Source organism: Excalfactoria chinensis, chromosome 3 (genome assembly GCF_039878825.1).
Source record: "Excalfactoria chinensis isolate bCotChi1 chromosome 3, bCotChi1.hap2, whole genome shotgun sequence".
NCBI lineage: Eukaryota > Metazoa > Chordata > Aves > Galliformes > Phasianidae > Excalfactoria > Excalfactoria chinensis.
In genome coordinates this window covers 52,564,410-52,579,075 of record NC_092827.1, presented here as the reverse complement: position 1 = coordinate 52,579,075, position 14,666 = coordinate 52,564,410, and the positions used below count along the sequence as shown (strand labels likewise).

Sequence of the window (14,666 nt, the reverse complement as noted above, 5' to 3'; positions counted from 1 at the left end):
GGCAAGTTAATTAAAATATTTCACTAAAAATTACACTAAACACATAGCACAATAACAGCAATCTTTGAAGATTCCAAAATCTTTATCAAAAGAACACCATTTATATTTACTTGAAATTGGTGTATGTTAAGGTAATTACTGCTGTGCCTTCAGGGTGAAGGAAGTGCTCTCAGCCAAATCATACAAGGGTGTGGATTAAATGAAGCATTACTCTCTGTTTGGCAGCATCAGGTATAGATTGCAAAATCAGGGCGTGACGTAGTACTGTGGAAAGACTCTGCCAAAAGTGATTTGGCCTGAGTGTGCCCTTACTTTCTCAATTATATGGATCCTAAAACAACCAGACCTAATTAATTCCTAAGTAGAGAGGTCTTGTTAACTGTTTCCAGTCTGAGCTTGTCTATATTTTTTGAACTATTCAGGCGTGAGAAGGCACATGCTGAGAAAGTGCACGCTTAAATGGAATTGTAGTTGTTTTTAGAGGTGGAAACACTTCTGCCAATGAGCTGTTGCAGTAGAATGTCAACTCTGTCCAGAATAAAGTTAATGTCAGCAAGGTTGCAATGTGTGTAGCAATAAGCATGCGTGAATGAATTGATCAAATTCATCCTTCTATGTATTGCTCCAGTCCTTCTATCACTTCCAGAGATGCTGGAAGGACTGTGCAAAAGACTCAATGTTGCCCATAGTGCACAGGCATCACCCCCACAGGGAACCTGCGTCTCTTTGATTTCATTCTCTGTTTTGACAAGTGAGAAAAAAACAAGTGCTCTTAAAAATGACCTTGTTTTTAAGATGCATTATTCATCCTTTGTTTGCATACATACTTTGGCTATTTTAAATACACTTTGTTAATTTTCTAGTTTTTTTTTTTTAAAATCTGTTTGAAATAACTGAACTTTAATGGATTCAGGTGCAACTTGTTAGCCTCACTCCTGAAAACCACGATCAGTCAGAACCAACTTCCCTCAAGTGACTAATTCTTTTAATACAATGCCTTTCATATTAACTTTGGGAATCTGTGGGCTGTGCTACAGTGTGCAGTTTATGCATTATTTCTGGGACCAAGATAGCTCATTATAGCTTGGTACCAGTTCTGTTGGTCTTTAGAAGCTGATGGTAGAGGGTGGTTGCTGAGAAAGTGTGAAGAAAGCGTACAGAGAAGTGAAGGCCTGTATGGGTGAGGTAACTTGTACCTTGCTATTGTCACACAACTTTGTGACTTGGTAGTATTTACAGAGCTGGCCTCAACATGCTGCTTTGATCCAGATGAAGTGAGTGTTTCACCAGACTTTGTCTCCTCTCTGTTGCCTTACTTTCTTGCTCACTGCAGGTTGTAAGGAACAATGATTGATTTCTTTTTTATTTCAAATAAGGTGACAGAGTCACCTTAAAACTCTGCATATTACTCCTTCCAACTTTTATTTTGTAGTTTTCTTTCACCTTAAGGCACACTCAAAGGAAAGAACAGGTTGTGCGTGTTCCTTCCTCTTCTTTCAACTCCTAAGCGGGACTTGGTCCCCTCAGTTTTTACTTCCTCCTTTTCTCTTTAAAGATCCAAATGTCATATAAGCAACTTAAAACAAACATGCAAGGAGAAAAGATCCTTAGAATATTTTCTGATCACTTGACCCCAGGCCTAGGTCCAGCATGCCAGACAGACCTTTTGCAGAAGGCACTTATTCAGGCTGAATAACAGGTAGTATTTTAAATATTGTATGTCTTGTCTGAGAATTGGTTGTAGTTCATGGCATTCACACCCCATATCCTGTCATTATCTATTTTTTATGAAAAAAGGGACACTGTCTCTATGTCAGAGGTGTTTTGCAAAATAAAATGTCTTTTGTAAAATAAATGGAGTACTAACAGGACATGTTTTGAGAGTTCTCTCATGAAACTTCTGTTTGTCCCCTTCCCCCAGTACAACATAAGAAGTAATTCGCCTGGCCTTTTTTCTGTTAAGGACTATAACAGCTTAGATGGACTTCGTAAGATGTCGTATTTTCTGTTATACTTTTGCATGAAAAATAGGGAAGCTTTTCTTCCCTACTCCTTGCATCTTTAAATTTTTATTTTGGATAACCATATTTAAGCTGAGTTCACCTCTATAATAATATTAACATAGTCCTTGAAGTTTTTTGTTCTAGGCTGTCTTGAGCAGGAAGGTCTGTTACCTTCTGTATTTATTCAGGAGAATTGGTTGTAGCAGAGCTCTTGATAACCTTTGTACAACACAAATTGCCCTTTGAAGAACTTTTGTTGTGAACCAGATACAAGTGAAAACTAACTTAAAATTTACCTATTTTAAGGACTCCAAGTCATACTGAACTGGAATTTTTCATTCTGGAAATGAATTCATTATTATTGTTTTGAACTATATACAGATAAATTTGTGGTAGATTTTTCAGCTTTTGTGTTCATCTGCTCAGTCTTAAAATATTTTCCAGCTCCTTTCTAGTTGCTTCAGATTTGACTTTTCCTATACTAAAAGCTGAACCACAAGAAGTATAGTTATGCTTTTTCTTGGAGAGTCTGAACTGTACTGCCCACGTAATGGACATTTAACATACCATATTGTGTGTACTTCGATAGCAGAATTTTATCAGAAAATTGTAATTCATGGTGCATAAGGGACTCATACATCATTTTACCTAATCATATATGCAAAGGATCTTCAGCGATTGAATTTGTGGTTTGAATTAAGGATCTTCCTGTAAATCATCTTTACTTCTTACCAAAACCAAATCCTTTTCAAGGTAAGTTCCAAGAATCCTGCAAAGGGAACAAGGTGTGTCTGGAATTGTCTGTATCACCAGTGTTTGAGATGATAATTTGGCATGTGCAAATGTGGAGAAGCCATCTAGGAAGATCTAACAGCTGTGTATTCTTATGTGAACAAGTCTGTTAAGGTGTATGCTTTCACGATCCCAAAGTTATACAATGCTATTAGATGGTTTTCTGTGTTTTCCTTGGTTGTTTGATCTCTTCAAGTCAATAAACTTTTTTTGTAGCAGTTAGCAGTGTAGTAGGTTTTAAAGAAACCCAGATATCTTTAATAATGTGTAATGTATAGCAGTGGGTTACTTTCATAATAACATATGGAGAAGAATTCCCCATCCTTGAGTATCCAGACCTCAAAATGTGCCATTTCTCTTATCAAAGAATATGAAAACTTTGATGCTGCTTTTGTGTGCGTTTTGGGTTGCTGGAGATGTGATATGAGGCGCCAGTCAGTAGCAATTTTAACTGCTTGTGATATTAGTCAAAAAAAAAAAAAAAGAGAGAGAGAGAGAGAGAGGAAGGGTGATGTAATTAACTGGCCATTGCTGAATTTCGGTTGTTAGAGGAACCATGCGAAGTAAATTACTGTGTTTTCCTTTCTTGCTTAATTTTCATTCTTTGTCTTTTATCTCTGGACAAGTATGTTTCCTAAAGACATGAAAAGACCTCCTGAGGTCAGCCGGTACTCAAATTTTAGAGCTGCAGATCCAGTTGAATTCTGTGTCAAATCATGACTGTCATAACATATTTTAGGGAAACAATAAATTCTCATTAAGAGCTCTTATTTCCTCTAATTCAAGCAGGGTAAAGTAAAACAGCACAACAGAAACAAGAATACTACCAAACATCAAGGTGAGGGTTACTTCTTCATTGTTGTGTACTCACAGTTACCGAAAGGTAACATCATAAGCTTTGTTTAATACAAAACAAAGCAAGTTTCCTTTTCAAATTTAATTTAGCTTTTTTGCTTTTAAACAGTTCTGACAAGCTTAGCAAAAAATAAATAAAAAATAAAATTACTTTCTGAGGATATCTGTTAGAAAAATAACCCTTGTTAATCCAAACTATGTGTCACAGTCTTTGTTTTCCTTGCATCTTTTTTATCTGCTATCTAGAACTTGTACATAATATTGCCAATCTGATTTCAGAATGCTGATTTTATCTATACAGGCTTATTAATGTTTGTTGTAGAGCCATTTTCCATTCTCTCTGTTATAGAAAGAAACAACAGGTTACTATAGCCCCTGTTTATTTTTCAATTCTATCTAATGCCATTATGATGTAACGTTAGAGGTTGTTATAAATTATCACGTTCCTGATTAGCATGAATTCAATATATTCTTTACTTCAAAAGAATGCTTGGGACACGTGCTACTACTTGCGTTGTTTATATATGGTACTGTAGAAACTTAACATTTGCAAGAAAAATGTAAGATGATGATTTGATAAGATTACTCAGAAATAATTAGGTGGGTGTGTAGGCTCCTAAATGTATTTGATTTTAATCTCTAATTAAAAAGTTAGATTTTTTTTATTGTTTTTGTGATGCAATAGCTTTTACTTCATTATACCTTTTGTAAATAGGGGCCAAATTCTGCCTGCTCATTATGTCTAAGTACGGGATGAATGTGTGTATATGGAAACAGTATTCTCCTCAAAGCCATTGACAGTCCATCTCCATAGTTCCTTTTGAAGGATTATTCCAAGATGCAGAATGCTTACATGTTTGTGCCCTTGTACACCTTGAACCAGAAGTGAAAATGGTGGCTAACCTTGCATGAGTTATCTCTGTGCATTCCTTTGGCTGATGGTAGGTTTAATTATCTTTGTGGGAAATGGCACTGCCAGAAGCATAGTGTTTTTCATGTTGGTGCTGTCTGATTCTGAGATCTCTTATATGAAGGTTGGAATTAACTGGTGTTGCAGTGAAGATATCTCTTTGAGGATCTACAGGTGTGAATTCAAGTCTTGCTCCATCCCACTGATCTAACACTGACTTAGTTCTGCTTGCAAGGGCATAGTTGGTCAGTCGGGCTGGGGAATCAGACAACCAGATGTAGTAACCATAGGTAACTGTATCAGTCCTTCAATAGGAAAGTTGCTGTGTTTAAGCATATTAGATCAGTTGTCTTGCATGGTTGTGGAGAAACATGACTGACTCATGGTTTAAGAAGCCAATCTTCTCCTAATGCCTGGAGCTGGGGCATCTGCTGGAAAATCACTTGCTGGTGTGAAAGTAACAGTGGCAGTATGTGTAGAACTGCATGGTACTGAATTGTGTAACTCTTCCGAGTTAGTTTTCAAGATAACTGTTTTTAAGAGCAGCATTTAGTAAATCATTGATAAAAAGATAAAATTACATACTTTTAAATGGAAAGCTTATATCCTCCTGTTTCAGATTAGTGTCGTATTTTACATGGCAGCCACAGTCTGATTTACTGATCTATGTTCCCATGCTACTTTCCTTTTGTTAGTTTGTGGGTTTTTGTAGTTGTAATGGGAATGGGGAAAGAAAACAACTGAATATTCTTCTCTCCATCTAACAGCACAGCTCTTCTGGCTTTTTTTGTTTATTTGTTTGTTTTGTCACTGCCACCTGAGTCAGGCTCCTGCCTTAACTGGAGCAGCAACATTAGGCAGCAGTAAAGCTGAAGTTTCTTTCTCTTCTTTTGAAGAGTATAATGTGAAGAAAGGTTCTCACAGGATGAAGGATAAAGTAAATGAGGTTTGTAGAAAGTAAGGGAATGATAAGAGATATTTTATTTGTCCTTTTGATTTTGTGCATTGTTTTTAAGTGAGTATATCCAGGCAACAAATTGGAATCTCATTTAGAAAGTGAGTGCTAAATTGAGGAGGTGGTACAATTACTCTATAAGAAGAAATAAGTAGGGAAAAGACAAAGAGGGGCTGGTAACAGTGCAGGCTTACCTGTTATTAGGTAGAGTTCTGCAAGCTTGCTGAAAACACTGCAAGAACCATGTGAGTGTTTGCAGAAGTTTTTTGCATTCAGTAGTTATGCCATCCTAACACTTCAATATGTACAAGTAAACATGGCATGTGAGAACTGTTTGTTTTACGTGATGTATGTGATACAGACTGAAGAAAATTAGCCATTTCCTTTGGCCTCATACTAGTACAAGGAAAACAGTGTTTTAGAAAGGCTACTCAATTTTGTTCAGAATAAGACAAGGAGCCACTTCTGAAATCAGTTTTATTGTTCTACAGTTTCAGTGGATTGTGTTCTGTAGTAGTTTTAAAAGCTACGATACAGATTAAACTTAGAAACATTTAGCCTAAGTGGTGTGAATTTGAATTGGGTTCTCACCTGCAATATTAGATGTTCATAAAATGTCTGTTTTGGTGGTAAAACAAAAACGTACACCCATTCCTTTAATACTGTGTAAACTGCATCTGAAAATGGTTGCTCCGGGTTTTGAAAGTGTTTGTGATCTTGTGCATAAGTAAAGAGAAACAGTTTCTTATCCAATATATAAACAATTATTTTATTTAATGAATTCTGTTTGATCTGTTAAAGCTTAATTGTTGTGAGAATAAAGCCCTGTAGGGAAAATAAATATATATTTATGCCATTACAAAATGATCCTCTTTCTGTTACATGACACCTCACTTGAAAAATCCCAGAAAGGAATTACACTGCTCTAAAACTTTTAAAACAAACAAAAAAGCTATGCTATGAAACCTGAATTGGAGATTACAATGCATACTAGAATACGTTCTTGACAGAAAATTCACAGTTTTGAATAGGTGACTCTGCTGAAAAATTAATCCTATTTACTGAAAATAGTTCTAAAGCCACAAAAGGTGAATAGGAAAATGGTCTGAGCTGATACATGTATTTTCAACTTATATGGATTGTTTATTTGGGTATATTTTAACTATATTGTATTGTAAGAGGCCACAGTATAAATTACAAGGTTAATGTCTGCAATAAGAAATACTGTTTCCTAGAAGCATAGTTCATTTTCATGTTATTTTCATGTTCTTCTGTCTTTTAGAGATTTTGTGGAGTTTTTTTGTGTGTGGTTTTTTTTTGTTTGTTTTTTGTTTTGTTTTTTGTTTTTTGTTTTTTTTTCATTTAGAATAAATTATTAATTAATGTAAACTTCAGAGTAATTTATTTTTTCTCCATATGCTTTAGAGGGTTCATCACAGGAACAAGTCTGAATATTATCTTTAGTTATTTGCACAGTGATATTGTTCAGTGGACATTCCATGCTTCACCTTCAGTTGATTTCCCTAACTGTAGTTTCCATGAGATAGGAGTTACAGGAGTTTTATCATGCAAAAATACCTTTATTAACTAACAGAGTTTATCAAGTGAATTTCATGAAGTGAGAAAAGGAGTTCTTTCAGAAAGCGAATAAAAGGCATGAATTCTCTCAGTCTCTATGAAAACAGAACATTTTTCATATAAATATTTGATATTAGGTGGCTGTAGATGCTTCAATACGTTAGTAGTGTGATCATATGACTACTGATAATTTTTCCCCCTTTCCTGACTCTCTTCTTAATTTAAAATGCATAATGATGATGCTGTTTAACAGGAAGTGTTCTCAATTAATTGCTAGTGCTTCTTTGTGGCACTGTTGCTATTGCAGTTGCTGTGACATAGAGGTTACTTCCTCATATAAATTTTTGTATAAATCTAATCTGTGTGCTGCTGAACTGTGTATTTCAGCCCAACTATTTGGAATTTTATCAGTTCACGCTGTGCTCTTCTAGAGCAGGGATTAATGTTTTTCAGTGAAAGCATGTAACGAATCTGCGAATCTAGTAGCACAGACGTACATTTTGGAAATGAGGACAACTACCTGGTTTATGTCTTTTCTCTTTAGCCTCAATTATACTGGCAGAAATTACACAGCCAGAAATGACCAAGTGACAAAAGATGCACTTTCATTTCATTGTTCAGATAGTACAGGAAGCTAATAAAGTTTCAGACTCTTCATGGAAGCAGGCTGTGTTTCTCAAAAGATATCAATTCTGTCCGCATTTACACAACATCATTGCATACTTGGATTTAAAAAACAATAAAAGCAGTTAAACTGTGACAGTGTGGAAATTCTGTTCATATGATAAAAAGCAATGGCACCAATTGTTTTAAGGCATTTAACATTCCGTTTAGACATCAGTGATTGGTTAGCCTAGAAAAATGTTCTTCTCATGTAAAATTTCATGTGAAAGAGACCACTGGAGAATCAGTGCAGGGTAATAGGAAATACAGTAATTCAGTTATTTTTTTCATGGGGAAGATTAACTTCTTGAGATGTACAGGGTTTTGAAGGTGAGGACAGCAGCGACTGTTTAGAGGGGTGTTTGTTGGACAGTTCAAATAAATCCTCTGAATGGATGGAAGTGTTTCTCCATTAGAGGTTCTGAAGCATCTGTAAGATAAGGCAGCCCAGAATAACCTGGGTGGATGGTTTCCCCAGGCATGACCTTTATCTGACTTGCTGTAGGTGAAAGCCTCTGCAGGTCATAGTGTTCTATCAGCATCATTTTCAGATGAAATGCAAATGGTTGTCTGAAATCCTGGCCTCAGTTTCACTCTCTTACTGCAGTAGTTCAAAGTTTGTACATCTAGGATAAGAGAGAACTGAAGCAACCACTGCTGAGGCTGTTAGTCACACCTGCTCAGTGTCGTTTAAACACTTCATCAAGCATGGAACCATGTCAAGCCAATAGCTGTGAAAAATTGCTTCAAAAATCTACTGCATCTTTTGAGAAAGAAGGGATGGATATTCCTTTGCTTGCTGAATGGACCTTGTTTCATGGACTAGGGAGGTTTCTACTGTTGTTTTTAAATGCCATTGTCACCTGCATGAGGGCAAATAAAGGAATGCTTGGTAACTGGAAACAGCTGAAGGATGATACTTAAGAATAGTCTGGAGTAACCAGATCATGATCAGTACAAACAAAAACAGCATTGGCTCTGTGAAACATAGAACACTTCAGACTCAACTCTGGTCAGTGTTTGCACCTCAAATGAATTGACAGGAATTTCCTGCTTGTCTTGGAAGAAGGCTCTGCTCACAGGGAATGCTAAGTCAAAACTGGTACTAGCAGCTAGAACTCAGCACAGCACTCCTGACGTCTTTTAAGCTTCAAATCTGTCTCTTCCAGTGCTTGCAGCAGAGCAGGTCAGCACTGCCTTTATTCAGGCTTTATGGTTGAACTAATATTCTCCAATTAAGTCTTCACCTGATAAGTAGCTGCATATAAAGAGCCGCAGGAGGACTCACATACTCCTGAAGAACCGGAATGCATCTGTGAAGGAAGTAATTGGTGCTACTGATTATATATTAAATAATAATAATAATAATAAATTTTTAAAAATCAAATAAACTAATGATTTGATCATAGTGTTTTTTCAACTCTTAGCATAGATAAAACAATTGCGTAGAGGAAAAAAAAAAAGACTTTTTTTCTTATCTTGCAGACATTTTATTAGTCTCGAGTTCTGATTGCTTTTAATCCAGTAGTTGATATGACATCTGTATGCAGTGCTTTATCCACCAACTTGCAGTGTTTTCTCTGTAGCAGCATATCTTGTAACTGTTGGACTTTGTGAATAGCAATTTCGTAGACTGCAGCATTAGTAGAAGCACTGACCTTTGGTGTTAGTGCTGAATCAATGTTTTGAGAAGTAACTTACTTGAAGGAAAGAAGGCTTGAGGTCTGTCATCTTTGAGTATGTGCTGAATTCAGGAAGCCTTTTCTATTCTCATCTCTATTCCTCTTCCAGAAAGTAATGCAAATACTAAAGTAAAAATAAATCAATCAATCAATAAGGCAAACCTTTCAGAATAAATAATTTCAGAATTTATGGACATTTTTTTGAAATGATTAAGATCACAGCTTTTTCATCCATATGCAGAATTGAAAAGTTAATTATTGTACTTAGGTTTTCCCGTAAGTAAAAAAATATTGACATGCACAAGATCTGCAGGAGCATGGTTTAATTCCAATTGTTTGAACTTGAAGCTTTTATTATATTTAGAAATATCTTAATATCTTAATGATTAAACATTTATGAGCAAATCTCCTGTGAAAGTCTAAACCACTAGGCTTCAGAAAGGATACAGTAAGAGAAGTTGTGCAAGGTTCCCCATGGACCTCTGCCAGTGCATGGGAATCTGAATCTGAAAAAATCCTCTATTCTTCAGATACTGGGCTTGTCAAGAATAGGATTTGGGGTGCTAAATGAAAATGAATTTTCATAATTTATTCCCATTTGAAAACAAATCTTATTCCAAATCTTGTGTCTCATAGAGAAAATGTAGTGAGCTTAACTCTGTGTTGTCTGGCCTCTCTATTCTTAAGAAAAGAGAAACTATTCTCCAGCAAAGCGGTAGCATTTTTCATTGTCGTGTTCAACAATTTTCATATTTTTCTGTCTTTTTAAGATGTTTTCTTAAGTATGCGGCTGAGGAGACCAATAACGGAAAAGAAAAATCCATAAATGATGAAAGGATTTCTCTTGGCTTAACATAATGGTTTGAAAAGAAAAGAATTTACAAGTGCTCGTTCAAATGCACTGTATAGAGAGTGAATAAAGTAAACAGCAAGATGTGTTGTGATAGGAACTCAGATGATCAAAGACAACTACTGAATAGGCACTTATTCTTTCAGATAAAATAAGGAAGTAATTCCTTTGAGAGTTCTTGTGATCTGTTGGAAAACTTTGTGTGCATTCCTTGGAAATTCAGTGAAGAGAGAAGCAATACAGGCTAGATAATAGCATCAGCTCTGAGCACGAGGTGGCATGTGGACATAGCTTGAGCTATTTCTCCAAATCATTTGAATGGAAATATTGGATTAGTTAACCTTGTGTCAGGTCTGTTAGTTGAATACACCCACCAACTGTTCCTGACTGAAGGATGCGTAGTTGTCATTGAAAAGATGCTGCTGCTTTTCATTAGAATTTTGTCAAACATATCCTGCTAACATAATGATATTAAAATAAAATGATTTATTCTGGGGAAGAGGATAACAAGCAAAAAATTCACAGCCTTTTCTTTTCGCAGGGTGTTTCAGCCCAGTAGGAAATCCTCTTAGCCGAACACTATTGGGCAGAATACAGATGGTAAGGAATTCTATCTTTGCATTTTTTTTTTTTAATTTGATGTCTAACTATAAAATGTCATTATTCACAAGTTCTTACTGTAGAGAGGTTTTCTTTTCATCCTGCCCTTATTCACAAAAAGTATCTTCAAGCAAATCGTCTCTATGGGTGAAAAAAGTTTTTTTTTTTGCAGGTAGCCGATTGAAAGATCAGATATCTGTAAATTAATTTTTTTTAATCATTTATTTATTGCTGTTTAAAAACAAATAAGTCAAAATCACAATCCTGTTTTACTAAGACTGTAGGCATCGGTAATTAGAGAAAAATGGAGCAAGAACTTGAAATTAAATCCTGTGTTTTTACTCTTTGCTAGTATTTCACCTATTCTAACAAATGGCATCACAATTATCCCCTATTAATTTAATGGCTTCTGTCTAAGACTTCTTAAAAATTTATAGGATTTTTTTCCCTTTTTTATATTTCTCGTTTCCTAGTCACTGTGATAAAAAACGACAGAATCTGTAATGCCGTTACTCCTAACTATATACTTCATTAAGTTAGGTTAAGCATAGAGGAGCTAGTGAGGGAAGGGTGAGCTGTGTTCTGGGCTAAAACTACATGAGGCTCTAGAAGACTAGGGCCTGTTGTACTCAAGATGTTAATGCTCCCTGCCCTCATGTATGGAATGCCATGATTTAATATGCCATGTTAATAAAGTTATGGAAGGCTCATAAGACACACTGGATTCACCAAGAAATTTTGAGTCTGCAGTTTTACATCACTGTTTCTTTGTTGACTAAATGGTTATTGTTTACATATTTTCAACTTTCTAACCGTCATATAGTTGTTATGAATAAATACACGTTCATTTGTTGGTGAGTATTTTAGTGTTCTCTGTCACAGAGAGCTTTATAAACAATTAGAAGACCAACTAAATAATAAGTAAAAATAATAAACTAACTAAATAATAAGTAGCTGCTAAGTTTAAGTATTTTTTTCCTGAGGGTTAGATTAAGGGTTTGAATATTTTTGTTACATTTTCTGGTGTATAAATAATAATCTGCAGAAATATGTATGTGTGGTAAGCACAATTAAAGCAAGTGGTTTTAATCGAGCAAGTAAAATATTAACAAATGACAAAACAGCTTTTGAATAACTTGAGCAGCTCGAGTGTTCTCCGTACATCTGAATTCATCCTTTTTTCTTTTCTTTTTATTTTCTCCTTTTTTTTTTTTTTTTTTCCTATCCCTGTGGGCTTTACTGCAGCAGCTGTGTTTGCATTTCTGTTTTCTGTTTGTACATCGCAGGTTTCAATAAAGTGCAGCCTGGCACAGGTTGTTTGTTTCTTTCTCTTTTTTTTTTCCTTTTTCCTCTGGGCAGATTATAGATTCCCATGCTCATTAAATATTGAAGAGCTGTAATCAAATAAGGCATGTAGTCATCTGGAGCCTAAGGAAGTAACTTTACTGTAGTTTTATGACAGCAGACGGATTCATTAAGACCAAAGGAGAGTACATAATTCTTAGTGGTTAATGCTTTTAGAATCATTTTAATTTAGCTATTAATACCATCCTTGTCATTCAGTTTCCTGTAGACTAAATTTGTGCAGTTAAATGTCCTTAGCTGAGTGTGTGTTGACAATTAATTGGACCAGCGAACATGAACAGAAATGTGACCGCTAACAACATTCAATTATTTTACATTAAGTCTCAGCTTATTTAGAATTTCATTTAAAACTTCAGTTACAGGAATAAAGAGTTTGCATGACATTCTTAAGGAAGGAAAGGATTAAGTCAATTTCTAGCCCTCAACTTTATGAGGAAAAAGGAAAACAGTGCAGTAAAAGTGTAAACGTTCTGATTGACTTTGTACATTTAAAAAATGCTTTAAATGTTATCAGATTTTTAAGCCACTCTCAGAACTTTGGCTGTTAAGCTTTGAGGTACAGATCTGCTGACCAGACAAGGGAAGCTTTGATGTTGATTCCCAGTGTCCTTGCTGGAGAGTCTGCGCAATGAGCACTCCAGCTTCTCTTACATCCTCGTAGAGAACAGGTGCAGGAGGTGGAGAGAAGCAGAGGCACTGTACAGTGTCCAAGAAAGAGATGTCCTCCTTCGTGTCACTGGGTCAGTCTTTCCAACTGGAACAGGGCAGTGGGTGTCTTGGGCCCTGGATTTACAGTCATCATATTCACCCTGCAGTGTATGCCTAAGACTGATCTGAGACAAGTTTATTTTTCAAATTGAGTTAATAGGAGTTAATGACTAATTAGAGGTGTACCTTGATTTTTATGATGGTTCTGACAGTAAAAAATTTGTTTGCATATAAAGAAGAAGCATATGAAACCAACAGTAGACTTTAAATTTTTCCATGATTTTTTTTCTTTAAATTTTGATTATACTTTTTTATTTGAAATGTACTTCAAATATATTTAAAATGTGGCAGAAATAAAATGCTGGTTTTATTTATTTATTTATTTATTTTACAGAAAAGGCAGTCATAACACACCACTTGCTCTCACTCAGAGCTGTTTCTCATAAAGCTATGAACACTATCTGATGCCCAGATCTTGCTGGCCACCTTATATCTCTCTGAATAAAAGCAAAACCTCCATTACCACAATCACTGAAACTACCCAGTTATGGAAAAGCCATAAACATTTTAATTAGTGCTGTGACCAGTGGTACTTGAGAAAGCAATTCATTTATCAGGTTACTCTTACCTGCAGTTCTCTCTTATTATTAGTTCTTAAAATGTTTTCTGTTTTTCTTAGAAATATCTAAGTTATCCACATGGGCCTGTTGTGGATAACCAATATTGTGTTCCATGGTCTGGAATTGCATTCATTTGTCTTTGTCTGAGGGTGTTCCTTATGCTGAGTGCTCCTTGCAATTTTGTTTGTGCCAGATCACAGATGGTCTGCTCACTTTAAGAGTAGCTCCTAAGAACTTATCTGTAGGCCTCACATCCGTTTGGATGGAAGAAAATGATTATTTAGCTTCCATCTTGCATTAAACAAGAAGACACTAATTCTGAGAACAATGTAGTCACATGCTTCAATATGCCTGTTGCTTTACTGTAATCCTGAAAATGCAGCTTAATCTCACAGCACTAAAAAAAATAACATTCTTAAACTGAAAAGGCAGTTGTTTGCAGCAGGTTTTTCTTGCAGAGTACCTGGATAGTTGGCAATATTTGATGTACAGAGGCACTGCAGAGCCAGCTCTGGTACCACGCAGGGTTGGCAGGCCTGTGGTAAGCAGCCACAGCAATTTCCCGGCTGGTGCAGCAGCAGCTGCCACCGGGACTGCCAATGTGGTTAGGGGCAGCTGAGCCCAGCTCCCTGGGCCTCTTTAAGAAGAAACTCTCTGGATTGTTGTTGCCTTAGAAGTTTAACGCAGTATCTGAGAACACTGAGCATAGTCTCAGGATGACTCATGGATTTCAGATTGTTATTTCCAAACAGCTTGCTCTCTTCGAGGTCTTCTTACGTTGAGTGTTTGAGAGCACGTAAATACTTTATTAAAGAGAGAGACAGATTGAGACACAACAATGGGGCAACGTGAGTACCTGAACTAGATACCTAAATAATACTGCTAATAATTCTGATGAATCATTTTTGAGCAACAGGAGGCACTCCCATCCCACAGGCTAAGCACATTGCCTACACGGTTCTCTTAACCTTGACAGTGAAAAATGAGAAATAGCTGAAACCTGTAAGGCAATGCTAGCTACCAGTAGACCACTGGTCATGTCTCATACTCTGAATTGTGCTTACACTGTTGTTTGCTCAAAATTT

The 14,666-nt window shown here is 36.0% G+C and overlaps 1 protein-coding gene across 3 annotated transcripts in view; it reads left to right on the top strand.

Annotated features, from left to right (window-relative positions):
- AHI1 (Abelson helper integration site 1) overlaps positions 1 to 14,666 on the top strand; it is an 87,551-nt gene that overhangs the window by 51,558 nt on the left and 21,327 nt on the right. For all 3 annotated transcript variants that reach the window (XR_011903060.1, XM_072331692.1, XM_072331693.1), the window contains exon 20: positions 10,830 to 10,888. Coding sequence is in view for 2 of the 3 variants with exons in the window: in XM_072331692.1 (XP_072187793.1) it covers positions 10,830 to 10,888 (59 nt within the window). In the remaining variant the exon portion in view is untranslated. The remainder of the gene's footprint in view (positions 1 to 10,829; positions 10,889 to 14,666) is intronic.